At 39.4% G+C, this 21,892-nt stretch overlaps 6 gene segments (V, D, J or C); 4 read left to right on the top strand and 2 right to left on the bottom strand.

Moving 5' to 3' along the window:
- The window catches only part of LOC139298189 (Ig kappa chain V-III region MOPC 63-like), a 33,763-nt gene extending 32,475 nt beyond the window's left edge, over nucleotides 1-1,288 (top strand). Inside the window, 1 exon segment of the V gene segment in view lies at nucleotides 707-1,288. Within this exon segment, the coding sequence occupies nucleotides 707-1,026 (320 nt within the window).
- LOC139298187 (Ig kappa chain V-III region MOPC 63-like) overlaps nucleotides 1-10,316 on the bottom strand; it is a 45,016-nt gene extending 34,700 nt beyond the window's left edge. The window contains 2 exon segments of the V gene segment in view: nucleotides 9,854-10,155; nucleotides 10,248-10,316. Of these exon segments, the coding sequence occupies nucleotides 9,854-10,155; nucleotides 10,248-10,299 (354 nt within the window).
- The window catches only part of LOC139298190 (Ig kappa chain V-III region MOPC 63-like), a 53,473-nt gene extending 41,142 nt beyond the window's left edge, over nucleotides 1-12,331 (top strand). Inside the window, 2 exon segments of the V gene segment in view lie at nucleotides 10,992-11,033; nucleotides 11,734-12,331. Coding sequence covers nucleotides 10,992-11,033; nucleotides 11,734-12,056 — 365 coding nt within the window.
- LOC139298191 (Ig kappa chain V-III region MOPC 63-like) overlaps nucleotides 1-16,920 on the bottom strand; it is a 54,688-nt gene extending 37,768 nt beyond the window's left edge. The window contains 2 exon segments of the V gene segment in view: nucleotides 16,442-16,759; nucleotides 16,852-16,920. Of these exon segments, the coding sequence occupies nucleotides 16,442-16,759; nucleotides 16,852-16,903 (370 nt within the window).
- LOC139298193 (Ig lambda-1 chain C region-like) lies at nucleotides 5,085-6,661 on the top strand. The segment is given in 2 exon segments: nucleotides 5,085-5,175; nucleotides 6,080-6,661. A coding segment is annotated over 1 exon segment (312 nt).
- Nucleotides 16,921-17,586: 666 nt separating the features above from the next.
- On the top strand, nucleotides 17,587-19,121 carry LOC139297781 (Ig lambda-1 chain C region-like). The segment is given in 2 exon segments: nucleotides 17,587-17,641; nucleotides 18,540-19,121. A coding segment is annotated over 1 exon segment (312 nt).
- The last annotated feature ends 2,771 nt before the right edge of the window (nucleotides 19,122-21,892 follow it).

Genomic DNA, 21,892 nt, shown 5'->3' on the forward strand with positions numbered 1-21,892 from the left:
TAATATGAAATATCTGCCAAACAACTTTAATATTCTTGTTTTATTTTCAATTGAAGTTTTGTATAACAAAATGTGGTTGTACACTTTTTTTTTAATGCTCAAAAAATAATATCAGGTCACTTAATTTTTTGTTTTTGCAGTCAAACAGTTGTTAAAATGAAGTCTAATGTTCCGATAAAACAAATAAGTCAGTTTATATGAACATCCAGTGTAGCTGTCGTTTGCGTTCACAGTTCGTTAGTTTAAAGTGGTGAAAAGGAAGTGAAACAGACAGATGACAAAGTCTTTAACTGTATACAGACTTTACATTTGTTTAAACAAGAAAGTCATTGCAGGGATGAATTATTTACTGTCACACATTATAAATATAATACAAAGATTTCATTTAATGATCATTATTTCAAATGTTTGAGTACATTTACAGGTAAGTCATGTTGCATATTATTGTTTAATTCTTAGTGTCTCAGCAGAAGATTCATTACGTTAAATGCAATAATGACAAAGTTTTACTGTTTTGTTGTATTTGTTAAACCCTCATTTCCTCCCATTGGTCAGCTCCTCTCCTCTGTCTGGTCACAGTATCCTGCACACAGCTGATCCACAGTAGTGTTAACCTCTGTCAGGTATCATCAGTGTCTCATGTCCAGCTGTCTGTCCTACAGTGGAAGTTCATCTGCTCCTTGTGTGTCTCTGCTCTCCCCTCCAGCTGGCCCCATGGTCAGGCCCTCAGTCTCTCTGCTTCCCCCCTCCTCTAAGCAGCTCTCTGGGGGCTCGGCCATGTTGGCCTGCCTGCTGACTGGCTACTCTCCTCAGGGAGCCGCGGTGAGCTGGGAGGTGGACGGTACAGAGGTGACAGAGGGCGTCCTGACCAGCTCAGAGGAGGAGAAGAGCGGACGCTACAGCAGCAGCAGCACCCTGAGCCTGAGCCGGGAGCGCTGGACGGAAGGAGAGCTGTACTCCTGCAAGGTCCTCCATCATGACCACACCCAGACCCAGTCCCTCCACAGGAGCCAGTGTGAGGGCTAGAGGTGCTGGCTGAAGCCCAGGACAGGAGCTCTGTGTCGGGGGGGAGCAGGAGGAACACGCCTGCTGCTCTTATCAATATGAGTTTTAATGTTTGTAGAGGAAACTAAAGCTTTGTGTGACAGAGAACACCACTGCTGTAAAGTGTTGGACAACAACAACTTAGAGAGTCGTGTGTGTAGCTCAGCAGCCGGATGTGAGTGTGCTTAATAACTGTCATGTTGATGACTGATGTCTTTGCTAATAAAGCTTCACTGATAAATGACTTCATGAAGAGTTTGGTCTTTTACCTGATGAAGAATCGTGAGAAATGAAATGGTTTTATATCTTCAGGTGATACTCCTCTCTGTGGAAGATGAAAAGCTTTGGATTCATCATGTAAATATTAATGTCGCTCCTTTTTAATTTGGTAATGAAAGTGATATTACATATAGAAAAGAAAAGGAAAGAATGCACATTTCTGTCATGATAAAAAAACTTGGACAATCATGTGAACTTGAATATGTGATCAGGCAACATTAGTCTCTGACAGTAAATGTGAACAGATCGTGATGTGGTATCATTAGATTTTAAAGAATCTTTTGATTAATCTATTAGTTTGAATCTGTGGTTTGTGCTTGGTGAGGTTACTATACCTGATGATACAGGAGATGGTTATATTTTTATCACATTTTGATATTTGAACATTTTCAGAATTAAATCATTTGCAGCTAAATATTTTTGTCTTTAGTCAAACAATAATTTAACTTTCCCAGCTTACTCATAGAGACTGAATTAACTGACAAGTATATACGTTTAAAACTGTATATAGAGAGCCTGTAGAGCGCCTAGGTTTTTTTTTTTTAGCTTTATTTAGATTCATTGTGGTTCTGCTTGATGACTCTTGTGTTGCGTTCACTGGACCAGTTATCTTCATCACTGTCTCTTCACCAACCCTCTGCACCTGCAGCAGGCCGTTTTCACTTCAGTCAAACTGAAGGAGGTTTTTGTACGGCTATAAATCACTGTGTGAACACTCCACCACCATGGGCACCCAGACAGTAGTAATCTCCAGCATCTTCAGCCTGAACACCACTGATGGTCAGAGTGTAGTGAGAACCAGATCTACTGCCACTGAATCGAGACGGCGTTCCTGAGTTTAGAGTTGATGCTGTGTATATAAGAAGTTTGGGAGCCTGTCCAGGTTTCTGAAGATACCAACTGAGACCAGCACCAATATTTGAACTCCCTGTGGCGCTGATGGTCACGGTCCCTCCAAGACTAACAGACTTGGATTTGTCAGTCTGAGTCAGAAAATTGTTGGCAGAAGACTCTGAAATGAGAAAAGAAAAATCTTAAGAAGAAATGTTGAACAGCCTATGAAGCAGTTCAGGTTATAATAGAAGACAATTATAAACATATTAGTAAAAAGGGATTGCACAGACTGGATTTGCACCAAACATTTTCAACATCTCTCACCCTGACTCAGAAAACCCAACATGACCAGCAGAGTTATTGGCAACATCATCCTGATGCAGTTTTCAGTGTGAGTGCATGAAAACAGTTCAGACTCTCTGTGACATAAGAACTTAAACTCTGAGGAGCAGTGATGCATAAAATTCATGCAAAATATACTGAAGAAGGCAAACACACACCTGTTCTTGTGAAACAGAAAAAGCAGAGGTGACTTAGAGGGAGAGTTCATCTTTTCCTCACGATCATTCGGCCATTTATTCAGAAAAGTATGTTGAGAAAACGTTGATCTTATGCTGCTTTATGTTCTTTTTCTTCATTGTGAACATTCTTCTTTTACTTTTGTCTCGTCTCACATGACTTTGTGCTCATTAACAGATGAATGACGCCCCCTGCTGGCAAACTGCATCAACACTGGACTCAGAAATAACCGACAACATTTGATTGATTTGAATTTCTTTGTTTTTACATACATTTTTGTCCTCCTCATACCGGTGCAACATTAAGGATTATGGAAAAAGGCACATGAGGTTGGTCACAGAAAGGCAGAGATTTAAACTCATCTTACCTCATTTTAGATCCTGCTCAGCGTTTTAGGTGACAAACCACCTGACGTTTCCCTCCACACTTCATCACAACATCAGGACAGGTTTAAACTTGAAGTAGAGTATAATATACTGTATTTATGATTCAGCTGAAGAAATGTTCATTTAAATATTTGTTTGGTGTACAACATCTTAGACATCTCCACAATGAATGTGTTGTACTTTGGATTGTTGTTTTGTGGTAATAAAATGAGTCTGTTAGCATGAATAAGGTGAATATCACAATTCTTCTGTTCATGAACATGTTTTTATTTCACACTTTGGCAATGTAAACGCCTGTTTCCCATGCCAATAATGTTAAACATCTGTTTATAGATATGTAGAGTTTTTAAATGAGATAAGAGAACAACACTGATAGAAAATGTTGGACCACAGCTTTGAGAAAAATGTGTGCAGCTCAGCAGAAAGATGTGATAAACTTTGGCTACAACTGCATTTCATTGTGCAAACCTCTGTTGTAAAATGACAACAAGGCTGAACCTTGAGTCAACTTAATTTTCATTCCATTCGATTTCTTGCTCAGTTAGATGAAAAGATCAGTACCACTCTCATGTTTGTATGTTAAATGTTGAGCAAAAATATTCAGAATTTCTTTTTATGAATTCTACTGATACAACTAATATGTAAATATTACAGGATGATGGTTATAATGTTAGTTTCAGACATGTTTATATGGACTGAAAAGGAAAGTACATGAAAATTATGAAATGTGTCAATCTATTAGTGTGTATCTGTAGTTGGTGCTTGGTGAGGTTCCTGTCAGCTCTGTGTTCAGTGGTCTGTGTCAGAGTCTCTTCCTCTTCAGCAGCTGCAGTCGGTTCCTGCTGTAACAGCTCAGTGTCTCTGCAGTCTGACTGAGGGAGGTTTTTGTACGACGACAAATCACTGTGTGATCACATCTGCACTGTTTATTTCATGGTAACTCTGACAGTAATAAACTGCTGCATCTTCAGTCTGAACTCCACTGATGGTCAAAGTGAAGTCAGAGCTGCTTCCACTGCCACTAATCCGAGCTGGTGTTCCTGATTCACGAGTGCTCACATATCTTATTAGGAGCTTTGGAGGCTGTCCAGGTTTCTGTTGATACCAGAACATAAATTCATCGTCATCATCATCTATAAAAACAGCTCTGTTTGTTTTACAGGTGAGAGTGACAGTAGATTCTGGAGCAGATGTCACTACTGCAGGCTGAGTCACAGTCACCTGACCGCTGCATCCTGCAGACAAAAACAAATCGTTCATTTATCAGCAGACAGAAATGAGAGAAAAGGCAGCACATCATGTTTGAAATGTTGCCGAGTGAATCAACCTGTAAAACAGCAGCAGGCCAGCGTCCAGATGAGGATGGTGATGAGAGTCATGGTGCTTGTGGTTTCTGCTGTGCTGACTGACAGATCTGAGTCCTGCAGTGTTGAACTCACAGGACTATAAACCTTCTCAGTTCACTGGAGGATCAGCTGACGATGCAAAGCCTCCTCTCTATGGAAATCATTTCTCTGCTCTCAACACACTGAAGGCAACGTGGGACACAAAATCAGGAGAAACAATGTTTGGATTTACACCATCTATGATCTTAATGGAACAGAAGAAAAGATTTATATTAGAAGTGCAGTTGAGGATTTAAGGATGAGTTTGTGTCCACTGTGGTTGGTATGAAATATCTGTTTGTCTGCCTTTAATTCACTTACAGGGTTTTACTGTAGATACGTAATATATTTCAGTTCTGCTTAATATGAGTTTTTTTAATCATCATCATTGAAAAGCATCACATTCATTGAATCATGCATCAACTGATATAAAACTGAGAAAAACAAGTTTGTTACAAGCAGACTGTGATCGTTTCTCTGTCAGGTGTAGAAAAGTGAAGCAAAACTAAAGAAATAATCTTCATTTATACAATAATTTCAGTCTATATCATTAAACGAGCTTTGTAGATTCAATGAAGTATAAATATTTGTGTGTTATTCGAAAAAGCAGAGAGTTTTTTCAGTGGACAGATGCTTGTTCTCAGTGCAGGAGGTTTTTGTACGGCCACTTAATGAGTTTGTATCACTGTGGTGGACTTTCGGTGGAGGAACCAAACTCATCATTGACTGTAAGTATCACTGATTTATAATTTCTACGACATGAGAGATTATACTACATTTAGCTAAATAATGTGATAAATCAAGAAATTATTGTGGGTATTTTATATGTTGTGGATATTTTTTGTTATTTATTAAACTGGGCTGGAATCGCACTTTGGCATAAACTTTGTGCAGAGATTAATATTATTTCAATATTATAGATAATAATGTGAAATATCTGCCAAACAACTTTAATATTCTTGTTTTATTTTCAATTGAAGTTTTGTATAACAAAATGTGGTTGTACACTTTTTTTTTAATGCTCAAAAAATAATATCAGGTCACTTAATTTTTTGTTTTTGCAGTCAAACAGTTGTTAAAATGAAGTCTAATGTTCCGATAAAACAAATAAGTGAGTTTATATGAACATCCAGTGTAGCTGTCGTTTGCGTTCACAGTTCGTTAGTTTAAAGTGGTGAAAAGGAAGTGAAACAGACAGATGACAAAGTCTTTAACTGTATACAGACTTTACATTTGTTTAAACAAGAAAGTCATTGCAGGGATGAATTATTTACTGTCACACATTATAAATATAATACAAAGATTACATTTAATGATCATTATTTCAAATGTTTGAGTACATTTACAGGTAAGTCATGTTGCATATTATTGTTTAATTCTTAGTGTCTCAGCAGAAGATTCATTACATTAAATGCAATAATGACATAAAGTTTTACTGTTTCGTTGTATTTGTTAAACCCTCATTTCCTCCCATTGGTCAGCTCCTCTCCTCTGTCTGGTCACAGTATCCTGCACACAGCTGATCCACAGTAGTGTTAGCCTCTGTCAGGTATCATCAGTGTCTCATGTCCAGCTGTCTGTCCTACAGTGGAAGTTCATCTGCTCCTTGTGTGTCTCTGCTCTCCCCTCCAGCTGGCCCCATGGTCAGGCCCTCAGTCTCTCTGCTTCCCCCCTCCTCTAAGCAGCTCTCTGGGGGCTCGGCCATGTTGGCCTGCCTGCTGACTGGCTACTCTCCTCAGGGAGCCGCGGTGAGCTGGGAGGTGGACGGTACAGAGGTGACAGAGGGCGTCCTGACCAGCTCAGAGGAGGAGAAGAGCGGACGCTACAGCAGCAGCAGCACCCTGAGCCTGAGCCGGGAGCGCTGGACGGAAGGAGAGCTGTACTCCTGCAAGGTCCTCCATCATGACCACACCCAGACCCAGTCCCTCCACAGGAGCCAGTGTGAGGGCTAGAGGTGCTGGCTGAAGCCCAGGACAGGAGCTCTGCGTCGGGGGGGAGCAGGAGGAACACGCCTGCTGCTCTTATCAATATGAGTTTTAATGTTTGTAGAGGAAACTAAAGCTTTGTGTGACAGAGAACAACGCTGCTGTAAAGTGTTGGACAACAACAACTTAGAGAGTCGTGTGTGTAGCTCAGCAGCCGGATGTGAGTGTGCTTAATAACTGTCATGTTGATGACTGATGTCTTTGCTAATAAAGCTTCACTGATAAATGACTTCATGAAGAGTTTGGTCTTTTACCTGATGAAGAATCGTGAGAAATGAAATGGTTTTATATCTTCAGGTGATACTCCTCTCTGTGGAAGATGAAAAGCTTTGGATTCATCATGTAAATATTAATGTCGCTCCTTTTTAATTTGGTAATGAAAATGATATTACATATAGAAAAGAAAAGGAAAGAATGCACATTTCTGTCATGATAAAAAACTTGGACAATCATGTGAACCTGAATATGTGATCAGGCAACATTAGTCTCTGACAGTAAATGTGAACAGATCGTGATGTGGTATCATTAGATTTTAAAGAATCTTTTGATTAATCTATTAGTTTGAATCTGTGGTTTGTGCTTGGTGAGGTTACTATACCTGATAATACAGGAGATGGTTATATTTTTATCACATTTTGATATTTGAACATTTTCAGAATTAAATAATTTGCAGCTAAATATTTTTGTCTTTAGTCAAACAATAATTTAACTTTCCCAGCTTACTCATAGAGACTGAATTAACTGACAAGTATATACGTTTAAAACTGTATATAGAGAGCCTGTAGAGCGCCTAGAGTTTTTTTTTAGCTTTATTTAGATTCATTGTGGTTCTGCTTGATGACTCTTGTGTTGCGTTCACTGGACCAGTTATCTTCATCACTGTCTCTTCACCAACCCTCTGCACCTGCAGCAGGCCGTTTTCACTTCAGTCAAACTGAAGGAGGTTTTTGTACGGCTATAAATCACTGTGTGAACGCTCCACCATGGTCGCCCAGACAGTAGTAATCTCCAGCATCTTCAGCCTGAACACCACTGATGGTCAGAGTGTAGTGAGAACCAGATCTACTGCCACTGAATCGAGACGGCGTTCCTGAGTTTAGAGTTGATGCTCTGTATATAAGAAGTTTGGGAGCCTGTCCAGGTTTCTGAAGATACCAACTGAGATCAGCACCAATATTTGAACTCCCTGTGGCGCTGATGGCCACGGTCCCTCCAAGACTAACAGACTTGGATTTGTCAGTCTGAGTCAGAAAATTGTTGGCAGAAGACTCTGAAATGAGAAAAGAAAAATCTTAAGAAGAAATGTTGAACAGCCTATGAAGCAGTTCAGGTTATAATAGAAGACAATTATAAACATATTAGTAAAAAGGGATTGCACAGACTGGATTTGCACCAAACATTTTCAACATCTCTCACCCTGACTCAGAAAACCCAACATGACCAGCAGAGTTATTGGCAACATCATCCTGATGCAGTTTTCAGTGTGAGTGCATGAAAACAGTTCAGACTCTCTGTGACATAAGAACTTAAACTCTGAGGAGCAGTGATGCATAAAATTCATGCAAAATATACTGAAGAAGGCAAACACACACCTGTTCTTGTGAAACAGAAAAAGCAGAGATGACATAGAGGGAGAGTTCATCTTTTCCTCACGATCATTCGGCCATTTATTCAGAAAAGTATGTTGAGAAAACGTTGATCTTATGCTGCTTTATGTTCTTTTTCTTCATTGTGAACATTCTTCTTTTATTTTTGTCTCGTCTCACATGACTTTGTGCTCATTAACAGATGAATGACGCCCCCTGCTGGCAAACTGCATCAACACTGGACTCAGAAATAACCGACAACATTTGATTGATTTGAATTTCTTTGTTTTTACATTCATTTTTGTCCTCCTCATACCGGTGCAACATTAAGGATTATGGAAAAAGACACATGAGGTTGGTCACAGAAAGGCAGAGATTTAAACTCATCTTACCTCATTTTAGATGCGTTTTAGTTGACAAACCACCTGATGTTTCCCTCCACACTTCATCACAACATCAGGACAGGTTTAAACTTGAAGTAAAGTATAATATACTGTATTTATGATTCAGCTGAAGAAATGTTCATTTAAACATTTGTTTGGTGTACAACATCTTAGACATCTCCACAATAAATGTGTTGTACTTTGGATTGTTGTTTTGTGGTAATAAAATTAGTCTGTTAGCATGAATAAGGGGAATATCACAATTCTTCTGTTAATGAACATGTTTTTATTTCACACTTTGGCAATGTAAACGCCTGTTTCCCATGCCAATAATGTTAAGCATCTGTTTATAGATATATAGAGTTTTTAAATGAGATAAGAGAACAACACTGATTGAAAATGTTGGACCACAACTTTGAGAAAAATGTGTGGAGCTCAGCAGAAAGATGTGATAAACTTTGGCTACAACTGCATTTCATTGTGCAAACCTCTATTGTAAAATGACAACAAGGCTGAACCTTGAGTCAACTTAATTTTCATTCCATTCGATTTCTTGCTCAGTTAGATGAAAAGATCAGTACCACTCTCATGTTTGTATGGTAAATGTGCAGCTGCAGCCAGCAGCCGGTTAGCTCAGGATAAAGACCAGAAGCAGGAGGAAGCAGCTAGCCTTTCCTGAAGTGAGACAATCTTCCAATCAACACCTCTAAAGGCCACTAATGAACTTCTGGTTTGTTTAATCTGTAAAAAAAAACAAAAAAAAACCCTGAGGTCTCTGTCAGTTTCCTGCATCGTCCCATTGAATATGAGATTCCTGGAAATAGCCGGTTCCAGCCAAGAAAATACTTAACTCCTGTGACACTGCATGAATCTCTTTTCTACTTTGCTTTTTATGGAAGAAACAAAAAGGATGTGACATGTTAATTAGTGAGATTTAGAGGGTGGATTTTGTTTCCCAATATTTACAGTCTTTACGCTAAGCTAAGCTAACCGGCTGCTGGCTGAGAGTGATATCAGTCAGCAAGAAAGTAAATAAGCTTGAAAAGGTTAAATTAATTATTTCAAAGTGATAAACAACATGTTTATGTGTATTTAGGTTTTTAGGTTGAGCAAAAATATTCAGACTTTCTTGCTATGATTTCTACTGATACAACTAATATGTAAATATTACAGGATGATGGTTATAATGTTAGTTTCAGACATGTTTATATGGACTGAAAAGGAAAGTACATGAAAATTATGAAATGTGTCAATCTATTAGTGTGTATCTGTAGTTGGTGCTTGGTGAGGTTCCTGTCAGCTCTGTGTTCAGTGGTCTGTGTCAGAGTCTCTTCCTCTTCAGCAGCTGCAGTCGGTTCCTGCTGTAACAGCTCAGTGTCTCTGCAGTCTGACTGAGGGAGGTTTTTGTACGACGACAAATCACTGTGTGAACACCCTAGCACTGTTTATTACATGAACACTCTGACAGTAATAAACTGCTGCATCTTCAGTCTGAACTCCACTGATGGTCAAAGTGAAGTCAGAGCTGCTTCCACTGCCACTAAACCGAGCTGGTGTTCCTGATTCACGAGTGCTCACATATGTTATAAGAAGCTTTGGAGGCTGTCCAGGTTTATGTTGATACCAGAACATACCCTCATCTCCATCCGACCATCGATAAACAGCTCTGTTTGTTTTACAGGTGAGAGTGACAGTAGATGCTGGAGCAGATGTCACTACTGCAGGCTGAGTCACAGTCACCTGACCGCTGCATCCTACAGACAAAAACAAATCGTTCATTTATCAGCAGACAGAAATGAGAGAAAAGGCAGCACATCATGTTTGAAATGTTGCTGAGTGAATCAACCTGTAAAACAGCAGCAGGCCAGCGTCCAGATGAGGATGGTGATGAGAGTCATGGTGCTTGTGGTTTCTGCTGTGCTGACTGACAGATCTGAGTCCTGCAGTGTTGAACTCACAGGACTATAAACCTTCTCAGTTCACTGAAGGATCAGCTGACGATGCAAAGCCTCCTCTCTATGGAAATCATTTCTCTGCTCTCAACACACTGAAGGCAACGTGGGACACAAAATCAGGAGAAACAATGTTTGGATTTACACCATCTATGATCTTAATGGAACAGAAGAAAAGATTTATATTAGAAGTGCAGTTGAGGATTTAAGGATGAGTTTGTGTCCACTGTGGTTGGTATGAAATGTCTGTTTGTCTGCCTTTAATTCACTTACAGGGTTTTACTGTAGATACGTAATATATTTCAGTTCTGCTTAATATGAGTTTTTTTAATCATCATCATTGAAAAGCATCACGTTCATTGAATCATGTATCAACTGATATAAAACTGAGAAAAACAAGTTTGTTACAAGCAGACTGTGATCGTTTCTCTGTCAGGTGTAGAAAAGTGAAGCAAAACTAAAGAAATAATCTTCATTTATACAATAATTTCAGTCCATATCATTAAACGAGCTTTGCAGATTCAATAAAGTATAAATATTTGTGTGTTATTCGAAAAAGCAGAGAGTTTTTTCAGTGGACAGATGCTTGTTCTCAGTGCAGGAGGTTTTTGTACGGCCACTTAATGAGTTTGTATCACTGTGGTACACTTTCGGTGGAGGAACCAAACTCATCGTTGACTGTAAGTAGATTTTTATTTTATTCAACATAAAACAAATATAACTTTTTTCTAATATTGAATGAGACTCTGATCAGTTTTTGTAAGTTCTTGATAATTTCCGTTATTTTATCAACCTGATCTCAAAAACTGAGAAGAAACATTGCAGAGTTCAATATTCATTCAGTGTTGTAGATAATAACATTCACAAAAATAACAAACATCACAAATTGTTTTAAAAACTTATTCATTTTACAAATATCTAATAATTTTTTTGAACTAAAGTCTGATGTGGATTCCTGTTGAACTCAAATATGATTTCATCAGTAAATGCAGCTTATCTTTGTGTTCACGGTTCATTCATTCTACATGTAGTGAAAAGGAAGTGAAAGAGACAGATGACAAATGTTTTAACTGTGTTCACATGAGTGTTTCAGCTCTGTCACTTTAAACAGAAGAAAATCATCACAGTTAGAGTTATTCACTGTCACACATTATCAAACACATACCAAGATGTCACCAATAATCGTTATCAGTTAACCGTTTTAGTTGCATTCCCACTTGAATCATGTGTCTGATGGTCTGATGCTGAGTGATTTATGAGTGCAACAGCAGCACAAGTTATTCTGTTTTATTTGATCAGAAATCAGCAGTAAGTCATTTTTCTTTATTACCAAGACTTCACTCTCATTCCTTTGTCTTCTCCCCCCTCTCTCTCCTCCAGTGGGTGTGGTGCGGCCCACCCTGACCGTCCTCCCCCCCTCCGAAGAGGAGCTGCAGCAGGGCGATGCCACGCTGGTGTGTATGGCCAGCGGGGGCTTCCCCTCAGCCTGGAGGCTGGGCTGGAAGGTGGGGGGCAGCAGCAGCTCCTCAGGGGTGTCACACAGCCTGGAGGTCCTGGGGAGGGACGGCCACTACAGCTGGAGCAGCACCCTGAGCCTCCCTGCGGACCAGTGGAAGAAGGCGGGCTCAGTGAGCTGTGAGGCCAGTCTGAGTGGACAGAGCCCTGTCGCTCAAACCCTGGACCCTGACCGCTGCTCAGAGTAGAGCTTCAGCAGCACTTCCTGTCTGGAAATGATGCTGCTTCTTTGATAGAGATCTTGATGGAGCTCCAGATCTCCTCTGTTCAGATGTTTCTGCACGTTTCATAGCTCTCTACTCAGTGTTTTAGTGTGCATGTTGCTTTCTAATACTGATCTTCTGCATATTCTGCTTTATGTTCATCACTTTTCAAATGAAACTGAATATTATCAGTTTCACTCCAACAGAAACTATTCATTCATCAAAAATGTGGCATGAACATGAAACCATCATTAAATAAAACTGTGGATTATAAAGAGTCAGTGTCTTTGTATCTATTTTATAATATGTTCATCATCGTACCTGATATTATAATATACCTGATATTACAGGAGACGGTTGTCCTTTTATTACTTTTTGCTATTTCAATAGAAAATATTACATTTTTAGAATCAAATCATTTGCAGTTGTCAGTAGAGAAGCTGTTAAATATTTTTTTATGTCAGTGTCTTTGGTCCAACAAAATGTTCACTTTCTCAGCTTACTCATGAAGAGACTGAATTAACTGACAAGAGCATAAGTTTAAAACTGTAAATGGAAGAGCGTCTGTGAGATTGTTTCAGTTTTATTTAGATTCATTGTGGTTCTGCTTGATGACTCTTGTGTTGCGTTCACTGGACCGGTTATCTTCATCACTGTCTCTTCACCAACCCTCTGCACCTGCAGCAGGCCGTTTTCACTTCAGTCAAACTGAAGGAGGTTTTTGTACGGCTATAAATCACTGTGTGAACACATTACTACCATGGTAGCCCAGACAGTAGTAATCTCCAGCATCTTCAGCCTGAACACCACTGATGGTCAGAGTGTAGTGAGAACCAGATCTACTGCCACTGAATCGAGACGGCGTTCCTGAGTTTAGAGTTGATGCTCTGTATATAAGAAGTTTGGGAGCCTGTCCAGGTTTCTGAAGATACCAACTGAGAGTAGCACCAATATTTGAACTCCCTGTGGCGCTGATGGCCACAGTCCCTCCAAGACTAACAGACTTGGATTTGTCAGTCTGAGTCAGAAAATTGTTGGCAGAAGACTCTGAAATGAGAAAAAAAAAATCTTAAGAAGAAATGTTGAACAGCCTATGAAGCAGTTCAGGTTATAAGAGAAGACAATTATAAACATATTAGTAAAAAGGGATTGCACAGACTGGATTTGCACCAAACATTGTCAACATCTCTCACCCTGACTCAGAAAACCCAACATGACCAGCAGAGTTATTGGCAACATCATCCTGATGCAGTTTTCAGTGTGAGTGCATGAAAACAGTTCAGACTCTCTGTGACATAAGAACTTAAACTCTGAGGAGCAGTGATGCATAAAATTCATGCAAAATATACTGAAGAAGGCAAACACACACCTGTTCTTGTGAAACAGAAAAAGCAGAGGTGACATAGAGGGAGAGTTCATCTTTTCCTCACGATCATTCGGCCATTTATTCAGAAAAGTACGTGAAGAAAACGTTGATCTTATGCTGCTTTATGTTCTTTTTCTTCATTGTGAACATTCTTCTTTTATTTTTGTCTCATCTCACATGACTTTGTGCTCATTAACAGATGAATGACGCCCCCTGCTGGCAAACTGCATCAACACTGGACTCAGAAATAACCGACAACATTTGATTGATTTGAATTTCTTTGTTTTCACATTCATTTTTGTCCTCCTCATACCGGTGCAACATTAAGGATTATGGAAAAAGACACATGAGGTTGGTCACAGAAAGGCAGAGATTTAAATTCATTTTACCTCATTTTAGATCCTGCTCAGCGTTTTAGGTGACAAACCACCTGACGTTTCCCTCCACACTTCATCACAACATCAGGACAGGTTTAAACTTGAAGTAAAGTATAATATACTGTATTTATGATTCAGCTGAAGAAATGTTCATTTAAACATTTGTTTGGTGTACAACATCTTAGACATCTCCACAATGAATGTGTTGTACTTTGGATTGTTGTTTTGTGGTAATAAAATGAGTCTGTTAGCATGAATAAGGGGAATATCACAATTCTTCTGTTCATGAACATGTTTTTATTTCACACTTTGGCAATGTAAACGCCTGTTTCCCATGCCAATAATGTTAAGCATCTGTTTATAGATATGTAGAGTTTTTAAATGAGATAAGAGAACAACACTGATAGAAAATGTTGGACCACAGCTTTGAGAAAAATGTGTGGAGCTCAGCAGAAAGATGTGATAAACTTTGGCTACAACTGCATTTCATTGTGCAAACCTCTATTGTAAAATGACAACAAGGCTGAACCTTGAACCTTGAGTCAACTTAATTTTCATTCCATTCGATTTCTTGCTCAGTTAGATGAAAAGATCAGTACCACTCTCATGTTTGTATGGTAAATGTGCAGCTGCAGCCAGCAGCCGGTTAGCTCAGGATAAAGACCAGAAGCAGGAGGAAGCAGCTAGCCTTTCCTGAAGTTAGACAATCTTCCAATCAACACCTCTAAAGGCCACTAATGAACTTCTGGTTTGTTCAATCTGTAAAAAAAAAAACCCTGAGGTCTCTGTCAGTTTCCTGCATCGTCCCATTGAATATGAGATTCCTGGAAATAGCTGGTTCCAGCCAAGAAAATACTTAACCCCTGTGACACTGCATGAATCTCTTTTCTACTTTGCTTTTTATGGAAGAAACAAAAAGGATGTGACATGTTAATTAGTGAGCTTTAGAGGGTGGATTTTGTTTCCCAATATTTACAGTCTTTACGCTAAGCTAAGCTAACCGGCTGCTGGCTGAGAGTGATATCAGTCAGCAAGAAAGTAAATAAGCTTGAAAAGGTTAAATTAATTATTTCAAAGTGATAAACAACATGTTTATGTGTATTTAGGTTTTTAGGTTGAGCAAAAATATTCAGACTTTCTTTTTATGATTTCTACTGATACAACTAATGTGTAAATATTACAGGATGATGGTTATAATGTTAGTTTCAGACATGTTTATATGGACTGAAAAGCAAAGTACATGAAATTATGAAATGTGTCAATCTATTAGTGTGTATCTGTAGTTGGTGCTTGGTGAGGTTCCTGTCAGCTCTGTGTTCAGTGGTCTGTGTCAGAGTCTCTTCCTCTTCAGCAGCTGCAGTCGGTTCCTGCTGTAACAGCTCAGTGTCTCTGCAGTCTGACTGAGGGAGGTTTTTGTACGACGACAAATCACTGTGTGAACACCACAGCACTGTTTATTTCATGAAGACTCTGACAGTAATAAACTGCTGCATCTTCAGTCTGAACTCCACTGATGGTCAAAGTGAAGTCAGGTTCAGATCCACTGCTGCTGAAACGACTTGGAGTACCAGATTGACGGCTACTTATTTTGTAAAACAGCAGTTTGGGAGGCTGTCCAGGTTTCTGCAGGTACCAGCTGAGATCATCATCAACTCCTGCACTGGCTGTGCAGCTCAGAGAGACCGTCTGTCCCACACCAACAGACTTTGATACAGGAGATTGAGTTACAGATGGACTGGCACCTAAACCTGAAAAATAAAAAGTTTAAATACATTTTTTAAAAATGAGGTGTGAGTACAATCTACAATGTCAAACCATTCAAGTCAAGAGAAACACACTACTTCTCACCTTGGAGTCCTAACAGCAGCGTGGTCAGCAGTGGAGTCAGTAACATCATCATCATGATTCATCTCACTGTCAGAGAGACTGCACAGACTTGACTCAGTGGTTCATCTTAAACTGGTTTAGGAGCAGTGATGCACAGCAGTCATTCAAAACACCACTTTCATAGTCAAACAAATAGCTGTGTTTGTGTGAGGAGAGACAATCTTCTCACTGGCTTTGTTTTAATATTGATCTTTACATAGCCAGGCTCCATTATATTATTTGTATCATTTAACAAAAGTTTTCTCTTATTACGCTTCAGTCACATGGTGTCAAAGTTTTTTTTGTGCAAACCTCTGTTGTAAAATGACAACAAGGCTGAACCTTGAGTCAATTTAATTTTCATTCCATTCGATTTCTTGCTCAGTTAGATGAAAAGATCAGTACCACTCTCATGTTTGTATGTTAAATGTTGAGCAAAAATATTCAGAATTTCTTTTTATGAATTCTACTGATACAACTAATATGTAAATATTACAGGATGATGGTTATAATGTTAGTTTCAGACATGTTTATATGGACTGAAAAGCAAAGTACATGAAAATTATGAAATGTGTCAATCTATTAGTGTGTATCTGTAGTTGGTGCTTGGTGAGGTTCCTGTCAGCTCTGTGTTCATTGGTCTGTGTCAGAGTCTCTTCCTCTTCAGCAGCTGCAGTCGGTTCCTGCTGTAACAGCTCAGTGTCTCTGCAGTCTGACTGAGGGAGGTTTTTGTACGATGACAAATCACTGTGTGAACACATCTGCACTGTTTATTTCATGGTAACTCTGACAGTAATAAACTGCTGCATCTTCAGTCTGAACTCCACTGATGGTCAAAGTGAAGTCAGAGCTGCTTCCACTGCCACTAAACCGAGCTGGTGTTCCTGATTCACGAGTGCTCACATATGTTATTAGAAGCTTTGGAGGCTGTCCAGGTTTCTGTTGATACCAGAACATACCCTCATCTCCATCAGACCATCTATAAACATCTCTGTTTGTTTTACAGGTGAGAGTGACAGTGGATCCTGGAGCAGATGTCACTACTGCAGGCTGAGTCACAGTCACCTGACCGCTGCATCCTGCAGACAAAAACAAATTGTTCATTTATCAGCAGAAAGAAATGAGAGAAAAGGCAGCACATCATGTTTGAAATGTTGCTGAGTGAATCAACCTGTAAAACAGCAGCAGGCCAGCGTCCAGATGAGGATGGTGATGAGAGTCATGGTGCTTGTGGTTTCTGCTGTGCTGACTGACAGATCTGAGTCCTGCAGTGTTGAACTCACAGGACTATAAACCTTCTCAGTTCACTGGAGGATCAGCTGACGATGCAAAGCCTCCTCTCTATGGAAATCATTTCTCTGCTCTCAACACACTGAAGGCAACGTGGGACACAAAATCAGGAGAAATACTGCTTGGATTTACACCATCTATGATCTTAATGGAACAGAAGAAAAGATTTATATTAGAAGTGCAGTTGAGGATTTAAGGATTTAAGGAGTTTGTGTCCACTGTGGTTGGTATGAAATGTCTGTTTGTTTGCCTTTAATTCACTTACAGCGTTTTAGTGTAGATACATAATATATTTCAGTTCTGCTTAATATGAGTTTTTTTAATCATCATCATGAAAAGCATCACGTTCATTGAATCATGTATCAACTGATATAAAACTGAGAAAAACGAGTTTGTTACAAGCAGACTGTGATCGTTTCTCTGTCAGGTGTAGAAAAGTGAAGCAAAACTAAAGAAATAATCTTCATTTATACAATAATTTCAGTCCATATCATTAAACGAGCTTTGCAGATTCAATAAAGTATAAATATTTGTGTGTTATTCGAAAAAGCAGAGAGTTTTTTCAGTGGACAGATGCTTGTTCTCAGTGCAGGAGGTTTTTGTACGGCCACTTAATGAGTTTGTATCACTGTGGTGGACTTTCGGTGGAGGAACCAAACTCATCATTGACTGTAAGTATCACTGATTTATAATTTCTACGACATGAGAGATTATACTACATTTAGCTAAATAATGTGATAAATCAAGAAATTATTGTGGGTATTTTATATGTTGTGGATATTTTTTGTTATTTATTAAACTGGGCTGGAATCGCACTTTGGCATAAACTTTGTGCAGAGATTAATATTATTTCAATATTATAGATAATAATGTGAAATATCTGCCAAACAACTTTAATATTCTTGTTTTATTTTCAATTGAAGTTTTGTATAACAAAATGTGGTTGTACACTTTTTTTTTAATGCTCAAAAAACAATATCAGGTCACTTAATTTTTTGTTTTTGCAGTCAAACAGTTGTTAAAATGAAGTCTAATGTTCCAATAAAACAAATAAGTGAGTTTATATGAACATCCAGTGTAGCTGTCGTTTGCGTTCACAGTTCGTTAGTTTAAAGTGGTGAAAAGGAAGTGAAACAGACAGATGACAAAGTCTTTAACTGTATACAGACTTTACATTTGTTTAAACAAGAAAGTCATTGCAGGGATGAATTATTTACTGTCACACATTATAAATATAATACAAAGATTTCATTTAATGATCATTATTTCAAATGTTTGAGTACATTTACAGGTAAGTCATGTTGCATATTATTGTTTAATTCTTAGTGTCTCAGCAGAAGATTCATTACATTAAATGCAATAATGACAAAGTTTTACTGTTTTGTTGTATTTGTTAAACATTTCCTCCCATTGGTCAGCTCCTCTCCTCTGTCTGGTCACAGTATCCTGCACACAGCTGATCCACAGTAGTGTTAGCCTCTGTCAGGTATCATCAGTGTCTCATGTCCAGCTGTCTGTCCTACAGTGGAAGTTCATCTGCTCCTTGTGTGTCTCTGCTCTCCCCTCCAGCTGGCCCCATGGTCAGGCCCTCAGTCTCTCTGCTTCCCCCCTCCTCTAAGCAGCTCTCTGGGGGCTCGGCCATGTTGGCCTGCCTGCTGACTGGCTACTCTCCTCAGGGAGCCGCGGTGAGCTGGGAGGTGGACGGTACAGAGGTGACAGAGGGCGTCCTGACCAGCTCAGAGGAGGAGAAGAGCGGACGCTACAGCAGCAGCAGCACCCTGAGCCTGAGCCGGGAGCGCTGGACGGAAGGAGAGCTGTACTCCTGCAAGGTCCTCCATCATGACCACACCCAGACCCAGTCCCTCCACAGGAGCCAGTGTGAGGGCTAGAGGTGCTGGCTGAAGCCCAGGACAGGAGCTCTGTGTCGGGGGGGAGCAGGAGGAACACGCCTGCTGCTCTTATCAATATGAGTTTTAATGTTTGTAGAGGAAACTAAAGCTTTGTGTGACAGAGAACAACGCTGCTGTAAAGTGTTGGACAACAACAACTTAGAGAGTCGTGTGTGTAGCTCAGCAGCCGGATGTGAGTGTGCTTAATAACTGTCATGTTGATGACTGATGTCTTTGCTAATAAAGCTTCACTGATAAATGACTTCATGAAGAGTTTGGTCTTTTACCTGATGAAGAATCGTGAGAAATGAAATGGTTTTATATCTTCAGGTGATACTCCTCTCTGTGGAAGATGAAAAGCTTTGGATTCATCATGTAAATATTAATGTCGCTCCTTTTTAATTTGGTAATGAAAGTGATATTACATATAGAAAAGAAAAGGAAAGAATGCACATTTCTATCAAGATAAAAAACTTGGACAATCATGTGAACTTGAATATGTGATCAGGCAACATTAGTCTCTGACAGTAAATGTGAACAGATCGTGATGTGGTATCATTAGATTTTAAAGAATCTTTTGATTAATCTATTAGTTTGAATCTGTGGTTTGTGCTTGGTGAGGTTACTATACCTGATAATACAGGAGATGGTTATATTTTTATCACATTTTGATATTTGAACATTTTCAGAATTAAATCATTTGCAGCTAAATATTTTTGTCTTTAGTCAAACAATAATTTAACTTTCCCAGCTTACTCATAGAGACTGAATTAACTGACAAGTATATACTTTTAAAACTGTATATAGAGAGCCTGTAGAGCGCCTAGAGTTTTTTTTTAGTTTTATTTAGATTCATTGTGGTTCTGCTTGATGACTCTTGTGTTGCGTTCACTGGACCGGTTATCCTCATCACTGTCTCTTCACCAACCCTCTGCACCTGCAGCAGGCCGTTTTCACTTCAGTCAAACTGAAGGAGGTTTTTGTACGGCTATAAATCACTGTGTGAACGCTCCACCATGGGCACCCAGACAGTAGTAATCTCCAGCATCTTCAGTCTGAACACCACTGATGGTCAGAGTGTAGTGAGAACCAGATCTACTGCCACTGAATCGAGACGGCGTTCCTGAGTTTAGAGTTGATGCTCTGTATATAAGAAGTTTGGGAGCCTGTCCAGGTTTCTGAAGATACCAACTGAGATCAGCACCAATATTTGAACTCCCTGTGGCGCTGATGGTCACAGTCCCTCCAAGACTAACAGACTTGGATTTGTCAGTCTGAGTCAGAAAATTGTTGGCAGAAGACTCTGAAATGAGAAAAAAAAAATCTTAAGAAGAAATGTGAAGCAGTTCAGGTTATAATAGAAGACAATTATAAACATATTAGTAAAAAGGGATTGCACAGACTGGATTTGCACCAAACATTTTCAACATCTCTCACCCTGACTCAGAAAACCCAACATGACCAGCAGAGTTATTGGCAACATCATCCTGATGCAGTTTTCAGTGTGAGTGCATGAAAACAGTTCAGACTCTCTGTGACATAAGAACTTAAACTCTGAGGAGCAGTGATGCATAAAATTCATGCAAAATATACTGAAGAAGGCAAACACACACCTGTTCTTGTGAAACAGAAAAAGCAGAGGTGACTTAGAGGGAGAGTTCATCATCTTGAGGATCATTTGGTCATTCAAAGCCGATCCCCATGTTTCTCATGTCTCATTAACAGGTGCCTGCCCCCCCCCCCTGCTGGTGGATCCACATTGAATGCAATATGAACTAACAGTGTTTTAGTAATTTAGATTACTTTTCTTGCTTTCATAATTTGTCATCCTGATAAAGGTGCTACATGTATTAGGACAAAAGTAAAACAGACACACAGAAGCACAGTGGCAGAGAGGCAAGGATGTAAACCCGTCCTACCTCAGTTTGTTATCTTGTCGGTCTGAAATTAGTGGAGGCCTGTTCAGTTCCAAATCGCATAAATCTATAGTAGCCTACATGTTACTTCACAGTAAATAAAATAAACTAGGTATTTTGCAGATGTTTTTGGGGCTTCTGCGAATAAAGCGCCATGGATTGATCCATGTTTTGTTCTAAAAATCACTTTTTATCTGCAATATGTAATCTGACAAACATCATGTTTGCATTGTCACTGTGAGCATGTTAGCATTTAGCTTATAGTCTGAATACAGTCTCACACAACTGCTAGTGGCTGTAGACTCTTAGTCTTGTTGATAATTACTGAAGATTACAGGTTATACCAGATACTTGTATATTTTATTAGGACCAAACCCTGCATCCAGGCCACAGAGTAGAGACACAACATGTAGCGCTGAACTACAGGAGAGAAGACAAATCTAACATGCTATATGTCTCTTCAGGTCAACTCTCTGAGTCTTCATTGTAGTTTAATATTTAATATAATATATTATGCATCAGAAATACATCTACCATGCATTCTCCATTTTGTGTTGTTTCCCCGAAAATGTACAGCACAGTGTCACAAAGTACTTTAGATTCTGTGTTAAAAGAGAAATAAATTAATAAATGTCTTCTGCATTCATTTCTGATCCTAGCTGCCTTTTTTGCTTAGTGAGGAAGACTGGGTGCACAATTGAACATCTGGAGTTGTAAAAGGGAACAAAACCTGACTGTGAGGGACATGGAAATCTTTCACTTCCCCTTTGACTTGGGATGAATTTACAGAAGTTCCTGTAAGTTGTGGTTGTGCTTTGGGTGACTGTGCTATGTTCAGGTGAGCAGTGGTGCATATCAGAATCTCCTGAAACAGGTCACAGCTGCAACACGATCTGCGATCTGTACGCAGTCTAATTTGAGGGAGGTTTTTGTACGACTATATATCACTGTGTGCACAGGCCCACATATTCTGCCATACAGTAGTAATCTCCTGCATCTTCAGTCTGAACTCCACTGATGGTCAAAGTGAAGTCAGGTTGAGACCCACTGCTGCTGAAACGACTCGGAGTACCAGATTGACGACTACTTATTTTGTAAAACAGCAGTTTGGGAGGCT

This window comes from Enoplosus armatus, chromosome 15, assembly GCF_043641665.1.
Source record: "Enoplosus armatus isolate fEnoArm2 chromosome 15, fEnoArm2.hap1, whole genome shotgun sequence".
Taxonomy (NCBI): Eukaryota; Metazoa; Chordata; class Actinopteri; order Centrarchiformes; family Enoplosidae; genus Enoplosus; species Enoplosus armatus.